At 41.2% G+C, this 18660-nt stretch overlaps 2 protein-coding genes and 1 non-coding gene across 8 annotated transcripts in view; all 3 read left to right on the top strand.

Moving 5' to 3' along the window:
• Window positions 1-1184: 1184 nt before the first annotated feature.
• LOC119843231 (fructosamine-3-kinase-like) lies at window positions 1185-17296 on the top strand. Of its 5 annotated transcripts, none has more exons than XM_038372296.2 (7): window positions 1185-1434; window positions 2124-2351; window positions 5445-5596; window positions 6133-6224; window positions 7604-7686; window positions 8994-9116; window positions 15374-17296. In XM_038372296.2, exons 2-7 carry the CDS (start codon window positions 2211-2213, stop codon window positions 15710-15712), a joined length of 930 nt encoding a protein of 309 aa, XP_038228224.1. In that variant the 5' UTR covers window positions 1185-1434; window positions 2124-2210; the 3' UTR covers window positions 15713-17296. The 5 variants fall into 5 exon arrangements, with proteins under 5 accessions (XP_038228224.1, XP_038228226.1, XP_038228225.1 ...); XM_038372298.2 differs by having other exon boundaries at window positions 2175-2351; XM_038372297.2 differs by having other exon boundaries at window positions 1200-1490.
• Window positions 3162-3283, top strand: LOC119843424. Its single transcript, XR_005288950.1, has one exon. It is a non-coding gene; the product is annotated as a U6atac minor spliceosomal RNA (small nuclear RNA).
• Window positions 8994-18660, top strand: part of TBCD (tubulin folding cofactor D) — a 292421-nt gene continuing 282754 nt past the window's right edge. The window contains exon 1 of one of the 2 annotated variants that reach the window (XM_038372287.2): window positions 8994-9116. The gene's annotated coding sequence lies outside the window, so the exon portion shown is untranslated. Of the gene's footprint in view, window positions 9117-17154; window positions 17287-18660 lie in introns of those variants that run through there. The other variant, XM_043497516.1, reaches the window with a different exon arrangement.

Here is an 18660-nt window from a genome sequence, read left to right on the forward strand (position 1 = left end):
GGCCATGACTTGGGTCTCCTAGATACTATAATAATACTAATTAAATACATAAAATAATAATACCAATAAAAATAATAAATTATGCAGATCAGAATTTAGGTGATCTAGGGACACAGAGGGGAGCAACAGCCCTTGCCTAGTACCTCCCTGAACCATTCTGGCTTAACTTAGTATTTTCAGATCCTCACTTTAATGGGTACCAGCTTTATCTCATTTAAACAATGATAGAAAAAGAAAAGAACTTGTGGCAGGTGTGTGTATGAGAACGAGAGAGAGATACAGTAAGTGCCATTGTGCTTTTCTGTGCTCTTCGTAGATGAAGATTCTGTACATAGTCCATGACATGGAAAGCATTCCAGCTCATCTTCATGGCAGTTTACAGGGAGGAACCATTGAAAGGGACAAATCTTGCTCTATTCTGTTGACTAAGCTGCTTTCTATGGCTATGCAGAAAAGAGCTCACAAAAGGTGGAAAGCTTGGGGCTTATCACGGTTCTTTATTCTCAACCTACCACAGGAAACTGCTCAAGATCTCAGAGCTTGAGCAATAATAATAAATTAATAATTAATTGTTAATACCCAGCTCTTATATGGTGCTTTTCATTATTTGAACTATGTCCACTTTTCCATTCCTTGGAGAACTAGAACCATTTTGGGACAGAGGTCAAAGGGGTTAACTTTGACCATAAAAAGAAGTCTACATTGATGAAATCAGTGTTTCTCTAGTAGAGCTAATCATTCCTTAACCTTTAGTGATTCACACAAGCTGCTTATTATTATCCATGTAAACAAACAAAGTTGTAAAGAAAGATTAACTCATGGTAACGGAACCAGGTGCTGAGGATGAGGGGAATGGCATAAGAATCCAGAGAATCATTAGCAGGATGGATAGTAGCACACATCTACTCCACGTGGAGACAATAGTTAGGGCCTTTTGTATAGATTCTAACATTACAGAATCCAGTCCTAACTCATATGACTGGTCCTGTTGACCCCAGTGGGGCTTACCATTTGGATCAAGGCTGTGGGTTCAGGGCTATGATAATACTTCACACCTTCTATCTGAGGATGCCAATGAACTTTACAAGTGAAAATTAATTAAAACTCACAACACCCCTAATAAGTAAGTAATTTGTGACACCACCCTCCCATGTTATAAATGGAGAAGTGAGATACAGATAGGTAAAGTGACTTACTCAGAGTTATATGCTAAATCAGTGGAGGAACCAGAAATAGGATCCAGATCTCCTGAATTTATGTGCTCGTGACTTAACTGCAACACAATCCTTCTGTAATCAAGCCTGATACTGAGCATTTCCTGAAAAATGCTCAGTTCCATCAACCTCCATTGTCTATAAAAGGCTTTGGTGGCACTTGGCTCCAATTGAGGGCAATGGGAATCTTTAATGGGAGCAGGGCCAGGCCCTGAAGAAGGTATGTGGTCTAATGTGTCAATGGAGACACAATGGTTCCTAGTCTATACAAAGCAGGTACGAATGGGAAAGATCATTGCTTTTCCCATATCCCAATTTGCTGATTTGTGGTTATATTGAGGCCTTTGAGTCGCCTGATCTTAAACATTTACAATAGGATGACCAGACAGCAAGCGTGGAAAAATTGGGATGGGGGGGGATAGATGGCTGTATAAGACAAAGCCCCAAATATCAGGACCGTCCCTATAAAATTGGGACATCTGGTCACACTAATTTACCACACCATCGCCACAAAACTCTGCTTCTTGCACAGTCTTCCATAAAATACAACCAGTTTATGTTATTGTGTATAGTTTTCATTGCTGAGCTCCCTCTGGTGGTTGATGATTTAAACTTTATCTCTTTGGTACTCATGTGAGCAGTGCTGCAGAGGGGTGGGGGGAGGCGAAGAAGAGGACAGTCCATACTGATTACCCAATGAGAGGAACTACAAATACCAGAAGCTCTCAGGACAGCCATCGAAGGACCCCAGGATATTCCAACAAATTCAATATTTCCTAAATATCTATTTAAAAAAAAAAGTAAAGCTCTAATTTCCAGAAATAAACATTTCTGGGAATTGTTGACTGATTTGATTTTTCTCTCAGCTGTTATTTTTCTCTTTGGTGTGTGTCAATTTCTACCTCATAGCAAAGACACAGCAAAAAAGAAAGGACCCAGACCTTTAATCCTGTTTTGCAGTGGATTTAAGAAGAAACAATTGCAACAGTGGAGCCAATGGAAAAGCTCCTGAAAACCGAATTGAAGACCTCCATTCTGAAGGCATTTGGGAGCTCAGGAGGAGGGTATATTAGCCGAGGGCAGAGCTATGAAACTGACAGCGGGCAAGTGTTTGTGAAAATCAATCACAAGCCTCAGGTTAATGCTGATAATAATATTGCATGTTCACTGCAATGTGCTTAATTGTTTGGAGATGTTTGTTGATGATTGTAAATTGTGTGTTTTCAAGCTTAATGTATTTTTTCTCCTTTTAAGAAAGGAAATCTTTTTAAAGCACATTTTAGACAGTAGGCTCAGTTAACGTTTATTTGTAATGCTGTTGTAAAGCAACTTGACGTTCCTTTGCAATACTAGGCGCAAAATAATTTACATTGCCGCATAAAAAAGCGTAGAGCAGAGCAATTGCCCTCATGCTTAGAACTTGTTATTGGGCCAAATACCATCCCTGAAATGGCTATTCCCACACAGGTATGGGAAACAGCATGAGCTTCCAAAGCAGACTACATTCTTTTATTGGGGAAAGGGTTTTGGTCCACAAAACCCAGGATCTCTTGAGATCTGCAGAAGTGTTGAGCATCTGCAGTGCTTCCTGGCACCATGGCAACATAACTCCTACAGGAGATATGCTCCCATCAGCTTCCGCATTCATCCTTGCTCCTCAATCCTCCTTAAGAAAGTGGTTTCACTTGATGCAGTAGAAACTGAAATATGATAATGCTGACCGTATCAGGAATCCTTGAACGGTTGTGGGAGAAGGAGGGATTACTTCTGAAACCGCACTTCCACCTATCCTGATCGTACCCATAGAGTCTGTTTCCCATGGCATTGGGAGGAGGAAGGGAATGTATTGTGGTGGTGGTGAGCCACCATCCTGGATCTTCTCATTTTTCCTACCCTCTGTTCACAGAAGCATGTGGGCCACTGTTATGTTGTATTATTATTTAAATTGTGTGATACAAAAGGAGAGAAGGTTAGCACTCACCTTGATAAGGGTGGGAGAGTTGTAGTGGCCTTTTCAACACACATATGGTTAAGACATTGCCACTTACTCACGGCACCTAATTACTTGTGGGAAGAATGCCTAGAGCCCTGCATATGTACCCCTTCTTATATTTTGTACAATTCTAAAATAATAAATAATTGGTTAGTGTTAAGGCAAAACTAGAAAAAATACTTGAACTAAACCATCGGCTCCAAGCACCCTATAACTTTGGGAATATTGGCATTCAAATGTGATGTTTGTGGATTGGGTCATTCTGTAGTCAGAACAAGATTATCAGTCAATTTACAATCAGTTGATAAACAGGAGTTTAGTAGGAAACGTGTGGCCTGGTGGAATCCAGATGCATAGAGGAACTGAGGGAGATCCAGCCTAGGGACAACTGCTTGACCACTGTCTGCTGGCTGATTTTTAACAGAGTTGCCATAGACTCCCCTGGGACCTGCTTTCAGGTAAGTGGTATTGGTGCCACATTTGTGGAATCTGCTTTAGAAAAATAGAAAGACTGCCTCAGCCAGGAGAAGAGAAAGAAATCAGTTTTAAATGTGCATGTTGGGATTTTTGTTTCTATCACATTTAGGAGCTTTTTAAGTGGTTGGTAACATTTTGCTGAGTTAGAATGTTTTAGCCAGGAGTCTGAGAGGGCTAAGTCATCAGCTCCCAATTGTTTATGTTTACCGGATAGTTCTGTGTGTGCATGCAATAATTAAATTAGCTATCAGTTGATTGCTGTAAAAACCTTGATTAACACAGTACAACCAAGTAAGAGTTTAAAAATTATTTAAAAGATCATTGAAATATAATTGGAAAAAAGTCTCCAGGCTATCTATAAACTTGTTTTATTCTTCCTCTTCCTTTTTAGGTAAAGATTAATCTTTCTGCAACCCAAGGAACTTATGCAGAGATGGCATATGCAATATAATTTTGGATTTCTTGTTTTTCTTACTAATACTTGTACCTGCAGCTTGTTGCATGTAAATGGGTTCCTCCATCTGTGTGGAGTCTCACTGACCTCAATAAGGCATTCACAATAAGTAGTAGGATTGGGGGCTAAAGGCCTGATCCTGTCGATAATCCTTACTGAAGCAAAGTGTCCATTGTCCTTAATGGGAGTTTATCTGTGTGAGGAGTGTAAGGTTGGGCACATAGTCAGTCTCTTCCTTATTGTAAAAAGCCTTTCTATATTGTTATTAAAGATAGTCCAGTGCCTCGCGCATTAGTTTAGGGTTTATGGGACTTGGGTTCAAGTTTCTATTTTGCTACAGACTTCTTGTATAACCATAGGTAAATCACTTAATCTTTCAGTTCCTATCTATAAAATGAGGATAACAGCACATCCTTACCTCCCAGGAGTGTTGTGTGGATAAAGATTGGGAAATGTTTAGCTACTATGGTAATAAGAGACATGTGAGCACCTAAGATAGACAAACCCTTTCCTTATCCTCCTAAGAGAGAATAAAAAGTAACATAAAAGTACTCAGTGATTTCTTTTGCTGAACCCAGAAATCAGGTATGCAGCAAGCATCTAACAAAATGGTAACATTTCCTTACAGAAGAAAATGTGGGAGCTGCAGTCTTCACTCAGTGGGATGTTTGAAAGAAAAGGCTTTAACTTTCCAGGAAGTTTTCTTAGCTATTCTGTTACTAAATAAAGGCAGAACAAAAAATTCAGCCATAAATTTGTAGTTCATGGGAAACTGATAAGTCTGGGTTATTTCATTCTAAAACATACAATTAAAAATGGGCAGAAAGAGTAATACTGTCACTTAGAAGGTCAAATTGTTCAGCAGTCCACTGGCTTAATTAATGTGATCAATCTTCCTCTTGGGACCTGCTGCTTAGGCACAGTCTAAGGATTTACTCCTTTATTTCAAGTGGCAGGTGTTTGTGCTTTTGTTGTTGTTTTGGGTTCTAACCCCACTGGTAACCCTTCTGTACCTAGGTTTGAGGCCAGAGATTAACTACACATAGATGCTTTGAGTATTTACAGTGGTAAGTTGTGTAATATGTTGAACTGTGTTGAACTTGCAAGAAAAGCAATAACAATACAATCAAACCAATCTATCCTGGCTGAGATAGAAGCCTTGCTAATTTCCTGCTACATTTTATTATGAAGGATTAATAGATTCACAGATTTATATACAACAAATATTTTCCAATACACCTAGTGCAGAAATCACATCATTTAGCCCAAGGATATTTGCCCCAGTGAAATTCTTGTTTCTGAATAGGCTAGAAAAATGTTTGAAGGTGAAATGGCAAGTTTAGAGGCTATCAAGAAAACCAACACCCTGAGAGTGCCCCAGCCCATTAAAGTAATTGACCTTCCAGGAGAGGGTGCAATGTTTGTCATGGAGTACCTGAAGATGAAGAATCTCAACAAGTATGTCTGAACTTCATATTTTCTTTGTTACTATGATTTTGAGAGTTTCTGCTTATAATTCTGTTGTATTGGTGGGAATCTCTGAAAGAGTCTATTCACTATCTTCTGCAAATGATATCACTTGTGTCTCTGATAACTGTAAAAATAAAAAGTAAAAGTGAAATTCAAATCAACAATCAAGCTTCTAGGCCAAATTCTCTGCTGAATTTGGCACTTTATCTCTTTCAGGAATATGTGGTCTATACCAGACTGTTCACATTTGTCAGAGCAGCTTTACTAACAGGTAGCAGCCATGTGATGTATCTGTACATTTCTCAGACAATTAACATGTCTTTGAGAGGTTCTGTTTAGCTTCTGTTGAGTTAAACTATTCCATTGCTTTCTCTTTCTCCTGATTTTTAAATTGCCTCCTGCTTTACAGAGTTGCTCCCTGTTTTCTCTGGTCTTTAATTCTCTCGTTTAATAAATGGTGTTTAAAGGCATATTTTTAAATGAACAGATAAAGAATGTATGGTTTTGTTTCTCTTATCTTACAGACACTCTGCAAAGCTTGGAGAGCAGATAGCAGATCTTCACCTTCACAACCAGAAACTTGGAGAGAAATTAAAGAAGGAGGGAAACACTGTTGGTAGAGTATAGATTTAAAGTACTAGTGCAATACTGTGATAATCACTTCTGGATATGACACAGTATTTAATACATGTAGCATTATAATCCTTATGAATGGAGAAAACCAATTTAAAGAGCCCCTGTCTGCTAAAATACCAAATATATATACAAAGTATCTTTTGATCCATAGAACACTAAACTTAAATAATTTGTAACTTTTTACTTTGCCTTTACTTTGCTAAATAAAAAAAACTGCTAAAAATAAAAAGATTTCTATTGGCTTTAGTTTTTGTGATTTTTTTTAAAACAAAAAATTTGGGTCAGGTTTACCTTTCAGTATCCCTGTAAGCCTTTCATCATCATGCACTATCAAGATATAATGCCCTGAAGGTTTTTGAACCAACCAAGTAAAAAACAACAACTATTAAACATGTCTATAGGTCAGGTACAGTTAACTTCTTGTTATAACATGTAATACCATTTAATACAAAATATACAAAAATTCACATTTACTTACACTAAAGATATTTTACAACTCACACTTGCAGTAAAATACATAGCACTTTTTATTAAAATAATAAAGGAATGTATCCTTAGGTTAATAAAAAGACAAGTTAGTTCTACTGAGTATAACTGCTCATCTTGAAGGCAAAGTTAATTCAGTAGGGTTCTGATCCAGTTTCCACTTAAGTCAATGGGAATCTTTTCAGTGACTTTTTCTACAGCTTGATCCAACTCCCACTGAACAACACATGAAGCAAAGCAAGATCATTTGCTATGTCAGGGTTAGTAGTGTTCAAATCTAATGCCCAGATTTTGCACCTAGTTGTGTATGCATGGCTCTCACTGATTTCTGGGGAGGACAGAATGTGCCCTATAGTGGTATGCCTATTACCAAGTAATTACATTATTTGTGAGTGAGGTGGAAGATTGCTGATCTGTCTGAACTAATGTACAGTATGGGACATACAGTTAAAAGTTTTGGTTAGGAGGCAGCAGGGTAAAGTGCTTAGAAAAGGGTGAGTGCAAATCAGGAGACCTGGGTTCTGTTCCTGATTCTGCCACTGACTTGCTCTGTGCCCTTCAGCAAGTCAATTAACCTAACTGTACCTCAGTTTTCCTTGCTGAAAAACAGCCCAGGTTTTTTACTTCCATCTTTAATAGGTCTGTGATTGTCCAAAGGAAAAAAGCTACATATACATCCACAGAATTATTACTCTTAGTGTTTTAAAGTATTTAGTTGACCTATTGTTTAATTACCTATTTTCCCCAATTTTTTTTCTGCCTAGTCATATCTGAACTGGATTCATAAACCTATTGCTCTTGCAAAGTTGAGGATTGGAGAAAAAAAAAAAGCTGGTTTGCCCTTTGGACATGATCAGTCTTTTTGTTTGCTAGGTAAAGGTGCAGGACATTCTGAACCTCAGTATGTGGATAAATATGGATTCCATACAGTCACATGCTGTGGCTTTATACAGCAGGTAAGTCCCAGCTCTGTGAAAGTTATTATTACATGTTAAAATCAAACACTAATTCTATATTCAATGGCTTGTTTTAACAACCAGTTTTGTTCTCACTGTTTCATTTTCATCTTAAAAGTTTTTAAAGTATAAACAAAACATAAATTTTACCTCCAACTTGTTTGTTGGGGTTTGTTTTCCTGCACAGGACTGCTACTTTCTTGGACTGATAAGGTTTTGTTCCTAATTCAAAACTGTAAGAGTTCTGATAGACAAAAACCTTATTAACTACATAACCCTGTCTTATTCACTGAGCAGTGCCTATTTTGTGCAATGAAAAAATAGGTGCATCATTTTTTACATGATCCTAATGCACACGCATGAGGAAGAAGAATTAAAGTTTTGTTTGAGCTTCCTAATATTTTTCAGTGCTTAATTTTGCAACTGTAATAATACTCTTTTTAAATGTAGTTTATTTGTGTCTGTATTAAAAAAACTGGAATAATTTAACCACTACTGAGATACAGCCACTTCTGAGGTGGAACCTGGTAGCACACAGCAAGCCTACACAGCAGTTTTGGACAGGAGGTGAAGACTACTCAGTGATTCTCCAATGTTCAGACCTCTTGCTAAGAAAAGGATCCCTTCACAAATTACTTCAATCCTCTCCCAAAACCCACTTACATAGTTCTCAAAAGTTCTGAAATTTCATAGTTCTGAAATTCCCCCCCATCCGAAGGACCAGTGGCAAAGTCTATGCAACACTTAAATTCAACTTAAAACTCTCAGAGCAGGCTTCATATGGTGCATGGGCCTTCTGCTGGCTCTCTGCACAGGGGTGAATTTCAACCAAAATATTTAACTGTGCAGACCATTGAGAAGGACTTTGCAGACTACTAGTTGTTCCTGAACCACAATTTGAGAACCATTATCTAACTGAAATGTCAGGGGGAATTTTGGCTATCCAGAGCTAATATAACTTGGATAAAGGATTAAGCAACGTTTAATATCTGCAAGTGCCCAGAGCCTTAGGTTTATTTCTCATATGAAAGATAGCCCCTCCTTAACATGGACTCAAAAGGAAGAATAGCCTTAAATGAATGAACAACAAAACATTTAACAGCATCCTAAATTTTTCTTGGTGGTCACCCATCCCAGAACTGAGTATGCCTTGACCCTGTTTAGTTTACAAGCACCCTGGTAGCAAGGCAACAGGCCATAGTATCAGTATCAGTTTAATTTTACAGATATATCAGCAGAAAATATTTACAGTGCTGTTTCCTCTTCAACTGATCATGATTACTTGAATCTTGATATCTTGTTTTCAGGTGAATGAATGGCAATGTGATTGGCCTACTTTCTTTATATGTCACCGACTCCAAGCTCAAATGGATTTGATTGAGAAAGATTATGGAGACAGAGAAGCAAGAGAACTGTGGTCACAGCTTAAGGTAGGTAAATAAATACATGAATAAAGAAAAGGAGTACTTGTGGCACCTTAGAGACTAACAAATTTATTAGAGCATAAGCTTTCGTGAGCTACAGCTCACTTCATCGGATGCATTTGGGAAGTGAGCTGTAGCTCACGAAAGCTTATGCTCTAATAAATTTGTTAGTCTCTAAGGTGCCACAAGTACTCCTTTTCTTTTTGCGAATACAGACTAACACGGCTGCTACTCTGAAATACATTAATGTGTCTCATAGAGATAAAAGGTCCATTGTACTTATAAAAAATATCCAAGATGAATACTTCAGTGGAATTTTACACAATTTTTATGACAAACTTTATATGGCTTTTAGTAAACAGGTCTAATTTTACTTAAGGTCCAGATGCCAGAGTTAAGAAAAAAAGGATGCATGTTACTGTAGTAGCCTTTTAAAACGGGTACAGAAGTTAGCATTGCATCCTGGCATTGAAATGTACATCTTAGAGCCCCCACCTAGTATTGACCAGACTCTACATTATTGCTAAAAAGCCAGAGCATCTGTGAATGAATATAAGTTAATTTTAATAGATTGAGCATTTATAGATCAGCTACACTTTTATTCCCGGAACTTATTGTAGGATTAGATTGCTGTCTAATGGTTGTAAGAAAGACACAAGAAGTAGTTCTTCTGCTCTACTCTGTGCTGATTAGGCCACAACTGGAGCATTGTGTCTAGTTCTGGGTGCCACATTTCAGGAAAGATGTGGACAAATTGGAGAAAGTCCAGAGAAGAGCAACAAAAATGATTAAAGGCCTAGAAAACATGACCTATGAGGGAAGACTGAAAAAATTGGGATTGTTTAGTCTGGAAGAGAGAAGGCTGAGAGGGGACATGATAACAGTTTTCAAGTACATAAAAGGTTGTTACAAGGAGGAGGGAGAAAAATTGTTCTTAACTGCTGAGGCTAGGACAAGCAATTGACTTAAATTGTAGCAAGGGCGGTTTAGATTGGACATTAGGAAAACCTTCCTAGCTGTCAGGGTGGTTAAGCAGTGGAATAAATTGCCTAGGGAGGTTTGTGGAATCTCTATCATTGGGGATTTTTAAGAGCAGATTAGTCAAACATCTGTCTAGGGTTGCCAATTTTCTACTTGCACAAAACTGAACAACCTTGCCCTGCCCCGCCCCTCCTCTGAGACCCCGCCCCCACTAACTACATCCTCCTGCTATCTCATTCTGTTGCTTGCTCTCCCCACCCTCACTCGCTCACTCATTTTTAGCGGGCTGGCTCGGGGTTGGGGTGCGGGAGGGGATGAGAGCTCCGGTTGTGGGTGCAAAATCCAAGGTGGGGCCAGAAATGAGTTCAGAGCCACCTTCTGCACCTGGGCTGAGGCAGTGGGTTGGAATGCAGGAGTGGTTGAGGGCTCCGGCTGGGGGTGCAGGCTGTTGAGTGGGGTCAGAAATAAGGAGTTCAGGGTGCAGGAGGGGGCTCTGGGCTGAGGTAGGGGGTTGGGGTGTGGGAGGGAGTCTAGGCTCTGGTCCGGGGGTGCAGGCTCTGGGGTGGGGCCAGGGATGAGGGATTTGGGATGTAGGAGGGGCTCTGGGCTGAGGCTGAAGGGTTTGGAGTGTGGGATGGGATTCTGGGGTGGAGCATGGGGTTGGGGTTCGGGGGGGGGTTGGGCTCTGGCGATAGGTGCTGACTCCCTGGGTGGTCTGGGGCTGGAGCACCCACAGGGAAAAATTAGCGGGTGCTCCTCACCCACCAGCAGCCAAGCTCCCCCCCTCACCTTCTTCTCCCCCTGGCAGTGCGCTGCGTCCCCCTCCCTCCCAGCACTTCCCCCCCACCTAACAGCTCTTTGGCTGCGCTTAGGACTTTCCAGGAGGGAGGGGGAGGAGCAGGAACGCAGCGTGCTCAGAGGAGGAAGCGGAGAAGAGGTGGGACAGCAGTGGGGACTTGGGGGAAGGGGGTGAAATGGGGGCGGGGCTGGGGTGGGAAAACATGGGGTGGGGCGGGGACTTTGGGGAAGGGGTGAATGGGGATGGGGTGAGAGTGGTGCAGAGGTGGGGCCAGGGGTATCGAGCACCCACCGGGCAGAGAGGAAGTCGGTGCCTATGGCTCTGGCTGGGGGTGCGGGTTCCAGGGTGGGACCAGAAATGAGGGGTTCAGGGTGAGAGAGGGGGCTCCAGCCTGGGGCAGAGGATAGGGGTGTGGGGAGATGAGGGCTCTGGCTGGGGGTGCAGACTCTGGTGTGGGGCCATGGATGAGAGATTTGGGGGTCAGGAGGGGGCTCTGGGCTGGGGCTGAGGGGTTCAAAGTGTGGGAGGGGGATCAGGGCTGGGACAGGGGGTTGGGGCATGGGGGCTAAGGGCTCTGGCTGGTGGTGCAGGCTCTGGGGTGGGGCTGGGGATGAGGAGGGGTTTGGGGTGTAGGAGGGGGCTCTGGGCTGAAGTAGGGGGTTGGGAGGGGTACAGGCTCTGGGCTGGGGGTGCAGGTTCTGGAGTGGGACCAGAAATAAGGGGTTCAGGGTGCAGGAGGGGCTCCAGGTTGGGACTGAGAGGTTCTGAGGGGTGGAGGGGGATCAGGACTGGGTCAGGGATGCAGACTCTGCGTGGCACTTACATCAAGCAGCTCCCAGAAGCAGCGGCATGTTCCCCCTCCAGCTCCTATATTGGAGGCCCTCATCCCCAGCACCGTCCCAGAGCCTGCACCCCCAGCTCAGAGCCCATACTCCCTCCTTCACCCCAACCCTCTGCCCCAGCCCTGAGCCCCCTCCTGCATCCCAAACCCCTCATCCCTGGCCTCACCCCAGAGCCTGCATCCCCAGCCCAGAGCCCCTTCCCACATCCCGAACCACTCATGCCCAGCTCCACCCCAGAGCCCTCACCCCCTCCTGCACCCCAACCCCCTGCCTCAACCCACAGTCCCCTCCCACAATCCAAATCCCTCTGCCCCAGCCTGAAGCCCCCTCGTTCACCCCAAATCCCTCATCCCCAGAGTCCACACCCTCAGCTGGAGCCCACAACTCCTCCCATACCCCCAGCCCAGTGAAAGTGAGTGAGGGAGAGTGAGCCACTGATGGAGGTGGAATGTAGTGAGCAGGGGTGGGGCCTCAGGAAAGGGGTGGGACAGGGGATGGGGCCTAGGGGAAGGGGCAGGGTTAGAGTGTTCAGTTTTGTGCAATTAGAAAGTTGCCAACCCTAGCTTCCTCAAGCTGCGTGGAGCCACGGAAGGCAGGGAGCCTGCCTTAGCCCCACTGCGCCGCTGATCGGACACATGGCAACCCTACACCTGTCAGGGATGGTCTAGATAATACTTAGTCCTGCCACGAGTGCAGTATTCGATGACCTCTTGAGGTCCCTTCCAGTTCTATGATGGTTAGAATAGGGTCAAGAGAAGGTCAGGATTCCTGTGTTCTAGTCCCATCTTTGCCACTGTCACTCCATGACTTTTGCCAAGATACTTAACCCCCCCTCTTATTTTCCCCATCTATGCAATTGGTATTATGAAGTTTAATTAATGAGAATTTGTAAAGAGCTTTGGGATCTAGGGATGAAAGGTGTAACGGAAGAGCTTCTCATTATAATAAAAGAAGCATTCCATAATATGTCCTGTGGATCCTGTGCTTCTGTGGTTTTACAGTGCTATAGGTAGGGATATAATTCCCCAGGTTCAGAGGAGTTGAACATTTTGTGGCTTTAACACAATGGATCATTCCAAGTGTGAATTGTTAAATGAGTCTAAAATGCTCTGAAACTATCTGCAGACCCCTGCACTCAATGAAAACAACTCAACAGTATAAACAGGCTCAAAATAATATTGTACAGAGAATCAGTTGTATGGAGGACTTACTCTGATGGCGCACAGTAAGAGGAAATGTTGCCTCTTCCTGTGCTTTGCTCCTTGATAGGATTCAGTAGCTCCGGAAGGGAAAGTAAGAGAGAAAGTGAGTGTCATCAGGTGGCTGCTTGCTTGGTTTTCAGAATCACTGTTCTGTTCTGACACTAAAGAACCAAGTTTATAGCTCTTTGTTCCATAATGGCACTCCAGTGAGCACAGGAGACTCAGGATGTTGGTGCTAAAAGTTGTTTACTTAGATTCGTAGATTCATAGATACTAAGGTCAGAAGGGACCATTCTGATCATCTAGTCCAACCTCCCGCACAACGCAGGCCACAGAATCTCACCCACCCACTCCTATGAAAAACCTCACCTATGTCTGAGCTATTGAAGTCCTCAAATCATGGTTTAAAAACTTCAAGGAGCAGAGAATCCTCCCTCAAGTGACCCATGCCCCATGCTACAGAGAAAGGCAAAAAACCTCCAGGGCCTCTCCAATCTGCCCTGGAGGAAAATTCCTTCCTGACCCCAAATATGGCGATCAGCTAAATTTTGAGCACATGGGCAAGATTCACCAGCCAGATACTACAGAAAATTATTTCCTGGGTAACTCAGATCCCATCCATCTAACATCCCATCTCAGGGGATTAGGCCTATTTACCCTGAATATTTAAAGAACAATTAATTACCAAAATCACATTATCCCATCATACCATCTCCTCCATCAACTTATCGAGTAGAATCTTAAAGCCAGATAGATCTTTTGCCCCCACTGCTTCCCTTGGAAGGCTATTCCAAAACTTCACTCCTCTGATGGTTAGAAACCTTCGTCTAATTTCAAGTCTAAACTTCCTGGTGGCCAGTTTATACCCATTTGTTCTTGTGTCCACATTGGTGCTGAGCTGAAATAATTCCTCTCCCTCTCCTGTATTTATCCCTCTCATATATTTATAGAGAGCAATCATATCTCCCCTCAACCTTCTTTTAGTTAGGCTAAACAAGCCAAGCTCCTTAAGTCTCTTTTCATAAGACAAGTTTTCCATTCCTCGGATCATCCTAGTAGCCCTTCTCTGTACCTGCTCCAGTTTGAATTCATCCTTTTTAAACATGGGAGACCAGAACTACACACAGTATTCCAGGTGAGGTCTCACCAGTGCCTTGTATAATGGTACTAAAACCTCCTTATCCCTACTGGAAATGCCTCTCCTGATGTATCCCAAAACCGCATTAGCTTTTTTCACAGCCATATCACATTGGCAGCTCATAGTCATCCTATGATCAACCAATACTCCAAGGTCCTTCTCCTCTTCCGTTACTTCTAATTGATGCGTACCCAACTTATAACTAAAATTCTTGTTATTAATCCCTACGTGCATAACCTTACACTTCTCACTCTTAAATTTCATCCTATTACTATTACTCCAGTTTACAAGGTCATCCAGATCCTCCTGTATAATATCCCGATCCTTCTCCGAATTGGCAATACCTCCCAGCTTTGTATCATCTGCAAACTTTATTAGCACACTCCCACTTTTTGTGCCAAGGTCAGTAATAAAAAGATTAAATAAGATTGGTCCCAGAACCGATCCCTGAGGAACTCCACTGGTAACCTCCCTCCAACCTGACAGTTCGCCTTTCAGTAGGACCCGTTGCAGTCTCCCCTTTAACCAATTCCTTATCCACCTTTTGATGTTCATATTGATCCCCATCTTCTCTAATGTAACTAATAATTCCCCATGTGGCACGGTATCAAATGCCTTACTGAAATCTAGGTAAATTAGATCCACTGCATTTCCTTTATCTAAAAAATCTGTTACTTTTTCAAAGAAGGAGATCAGGTTGGTTTGGCTCCATCTACCTTTTGTAAAACCATGTTGTATTTTGTCCCATTTACCATTGACTTCAATGTCCTTAACTAATTCCTCCTTCAAAATTTTTTCCAGGACCTTGCATACTACAGATGTCAAACTAACTGGCCTGTAGTTACCTGGATCACTTTTTTTTCCTTTCTTAAAAATAGGAACTATATTAGCAATTCTCCAATCATTCGGTACTACTCCTGAGTTTACAGATTCATTAAAAATTCTTGCTAATGGGCTTGCAATTTCAGGTGCCAATTACTTCTTAGAACTGTTCCAATGAAAGGAAGTTGTTCTTTATTGTGATAACCTGTATTGTCCATGCCTGTAAGCAATATGACAATAGTGAATGTGAGTACTAGTGAATGATACATTAAACTCTGCCTGAAATGAATCAGAATTATTCTTGTTGATTAACATTTTTGACCTGCTTCTGCATCCATAGACTGTAGTTTGAATAAGGCTTTATAATGACTGAAAAGAGACAGTGACTTTTATTTATTCTGTTATTTGTATTTTATTGCCTTTTAGTTTTTTCCGTGGTCAAATTATAGTTTTTGCTTGATTGTTCATGCTTTTTCCAGCTGAAGATTCCTGACATGTTCTGCGACGTGGAGATTGTTCCTGCTCTTCTTCATGGGGATTTGTGGGCAGGAAATGTTGCAGAGGACAATTTTGGCCCAATTGTCTTTGATCCCGCTTCCTTCTATGGCCATTCTGAATTTGACTTAGCGATTGCTGGGATGTTTGGTGGCTTTAGCAGCTCTTTCTTCTCTGCCTACCATAGTAAAATCCCCAAAGCTCCAGGTTTTGAAAAACGAAACAAGTTGTACCAGCTCTTTAATTATATAAACCACTGGAACCATTTTGGGACAGAGTACAGAGGATCTACTCTAAATATAATGAGAGAGCTCTTAAAATAACCATTTAGAGGTTGTTCCTTAAGGAGAATCTATCTATCACAGCCTCTTACTAATTCACATTGTCTACTTGTGGATAGCAACACAAGCTAGAAAGAGTGCACATTGATGAGAAACCCACACGGCAGATGTAAAAGACGAGGGAGTCTTTGTACACATTTAAAGCCAATAAATGCTTGCGGTGGTTGTATAATTTCTGCATCATATTCTCATTTACTAGCACATATCCACACTGGTGAGTTAGGAGATTGTGTACAGTCTGTTATCAAGTTGGTGAAACTACATGTTTGAAAAGCAGTCTGATTGACAGCCTCATCTCATTCTCCATGGGATAACCCAGTTTTCCCCACTCTTTCATCACTCTTTGCCCTTCCTGCCCTATAAGGATCTTATTGTGGGATTGTGGTATTGGAAATAATCACTACATTTATCACTTCCTCCTCCTCCTACTCCTCCACTTTTTCATTTGACTTTTCTCCTCCGTTCCCCTCTACCTACCTCCTAAAGGATCAACTCCAACATCTGTTGAAGTCAGTGGGATACTTTTTTGGCTTTGAGGGTAGTTGAACTGTGTCCTAATTCAGTTGCATAGTGCAGTCTATGTAAGTATTTCTTACATTTATTTTAAATTAAAATTTTTGTTCTAAACATTTTTATGACTCTCCTTTCTAAAGGAAAAATTCAATTCAACGGATACCCCCTAAGCGTAGGTCTCTGCGCCTATTGGAGAATGAAATATATAGGCAGAAAATGGATTGTCTACATAAAATGTAGATAAAAATATATTTTATTTAAAGCAGCCTTTTAAAAACATACTAAAAAACTTCCTGCAACGTAACAGACTTAGCTGTTTGAGAAGAAGAAATCAGCAATTCCAGATACTATATTGATTGGTACTCACTCAATACATACAAGTTGTACAGAATTAATCTTAATAGAGAATTGGGGAAACTAGCCTATTCCATCATTGCTGATTTACTAAAGTAAAGGCACACTGTCAAAATGGTGAGGTCCAAAATTTAATTGTTTTATACCTGTTTGCAGAGTCCCCGTAATTGTTTATGACAGGGCTGCATTCTCCACCACAAACAGGCTGGATGCTTTTCAGATTTATAAGCACCAGAGTTTTATTTATTAAGTCCCCTCCAACAGTTCATCAGTATATGCTTGTGCAGTCAACATATACGTGAACATAAACTTCCCTCTTAGCCTGCTTTCTAGGGAGGAAGGGGGAAAGACCTCTTAATTCTGTATCCTGTCCCTACCTGTCTCCTCTTCTTCCACTATTCCCTGATGATAGGTTGATTGTTCTCTGTAGCTCAGCAGCCTCCTGCCTAATTAACAACTGTCTCCCAATTAAATCCACTCCAGGGGGAATAGCTAGCACCATAGTGACGGGTTAGCGCTAAGTTCCTAGCACTCTTTCAAGTTGTTGAGCAGCTTTTCTTTTGAAACATATTCTGTTTGCTCTCTTTATCTTTAAAAAAACAAAATAGATGTGTAGTATTAGCAGCACAGAATTGTGAGCAACCGTACAATAACAAACCTAATTATCCTTTAATGGAAGAAAAGAAGTGGTAAGTAAACTCCCACAAACAAATACATGAATAGGGATATGTATATGGGAGGGATAATGCCTGTAATTGTAGGCTTCCAAAGATTTCTAATGACCAATGAGTAAACCAGAGTTAAAATGATTAAATATGCTTTGCCACTTTTCTTTTAGTGTTAGCACTGCTATTATGAAACACAACTTGAAAAACACCATCCTTCCAATGAAGTAAATCACAGCAGCTATTGAAACAATATAGATATTTTTATCTATTTTTGTTTTGTTTTTCATTTTGTTTAATTTTATATAATCTCATTTTAAACTCTCAAACTTTGGACAGTAATCAAGTGGATTTTCTTTCATTGTTCAAATATATAATGGCAGAATCAGAGGGTTAGATTAAAAACCATACTGCTTCTGCATTCAGTTAAAATTAGTCCAAATTATCACAGGTAATTAAAGTGATTATGCTTCTGTGATTGAAATGGAAAGGTGTAATAATCTTGTTTTATAACTAAATTGATAGTGTAGTTATTAGGTGGAGAATCCAGGTCTGAGCTAACAAAGTCCCTGAGAGCTAATATGCATTATCTAAAATGTGAACTAAAATACATGTACTGCTTTGTAAAATGTGAAATTAAGATATGTGCACATCAAATAAAATCTAGATACTTGCACTGCAGTAACAAGATCCTGATGTTTCTATATCTTGTGATTACAGCTTTTCTGTGTTAGTGAAACTGAAACTAGTGATGGGACTGTTATTTGGGAGGGGGTGGAATTGTTGGGTAATGGGACTCTCAACACCAGGAAGCATGACAGGAAGGAGTAAATGGAAGATTAGATGCTGGGGTCTAGGAGAGAACACAGCAGTGGATGGGAATAAGGTCCTGGAATAGAGCTGAAGTGTGGCTGGAGGGTGAGCTATTGAGCTGGAATTAACTGAGGTGGAGAGTTTCTGGGGATAGGTAATTGCCAGTAGGAAGGAAATGTTCCTAAGTGATCACTGTCCTGTGGTAGCAGCAGTTTTTAGTATCAGCACAGTGACATTTCTTCCCCCCCCCCCCAAGAATGACTGTATGAAAACAGTTCATTTTATTTCCAGAACTGAATATGATTTGGCTCAGGATTGGGCATTGTCTTATTCTGTGCTAAAATATATAATGCATGTTTCTGTATGGACTAAACATCTATGCAGATAACACACAACTGCTCATGAAATAGGATCATAAATGGAGTGATCTGATTGTCTGCTAGCCATTCTGCTTACAACCTATGCAGATTTCAGAGTAGCAGCTGTGTTAGTCTGTATTCGCAAAAAGAAAAGGAGTACTTGTGGCACCTTAGAGACTAACAAATTTATTAGAGCATAAGCTTTCGTGAGCTACAGCTCACTTCA

This window comes from Dermochelys coriacea, chromosome 14 (genome assembly GCF_009764565.3).
Source record: "Dermochelys coriacea isolate rDerCor1 chromosome 14, rDerCor1.pri.v4, whole genome shotgun sequence".
In the NCBI taxonomy this organism is placed as follows: domain Eukaryota; kingdom Metazoa; phylum Chordata; order Testudines; family Dermochelyidae; genus Dermochelys; species Dermochelys coriacea.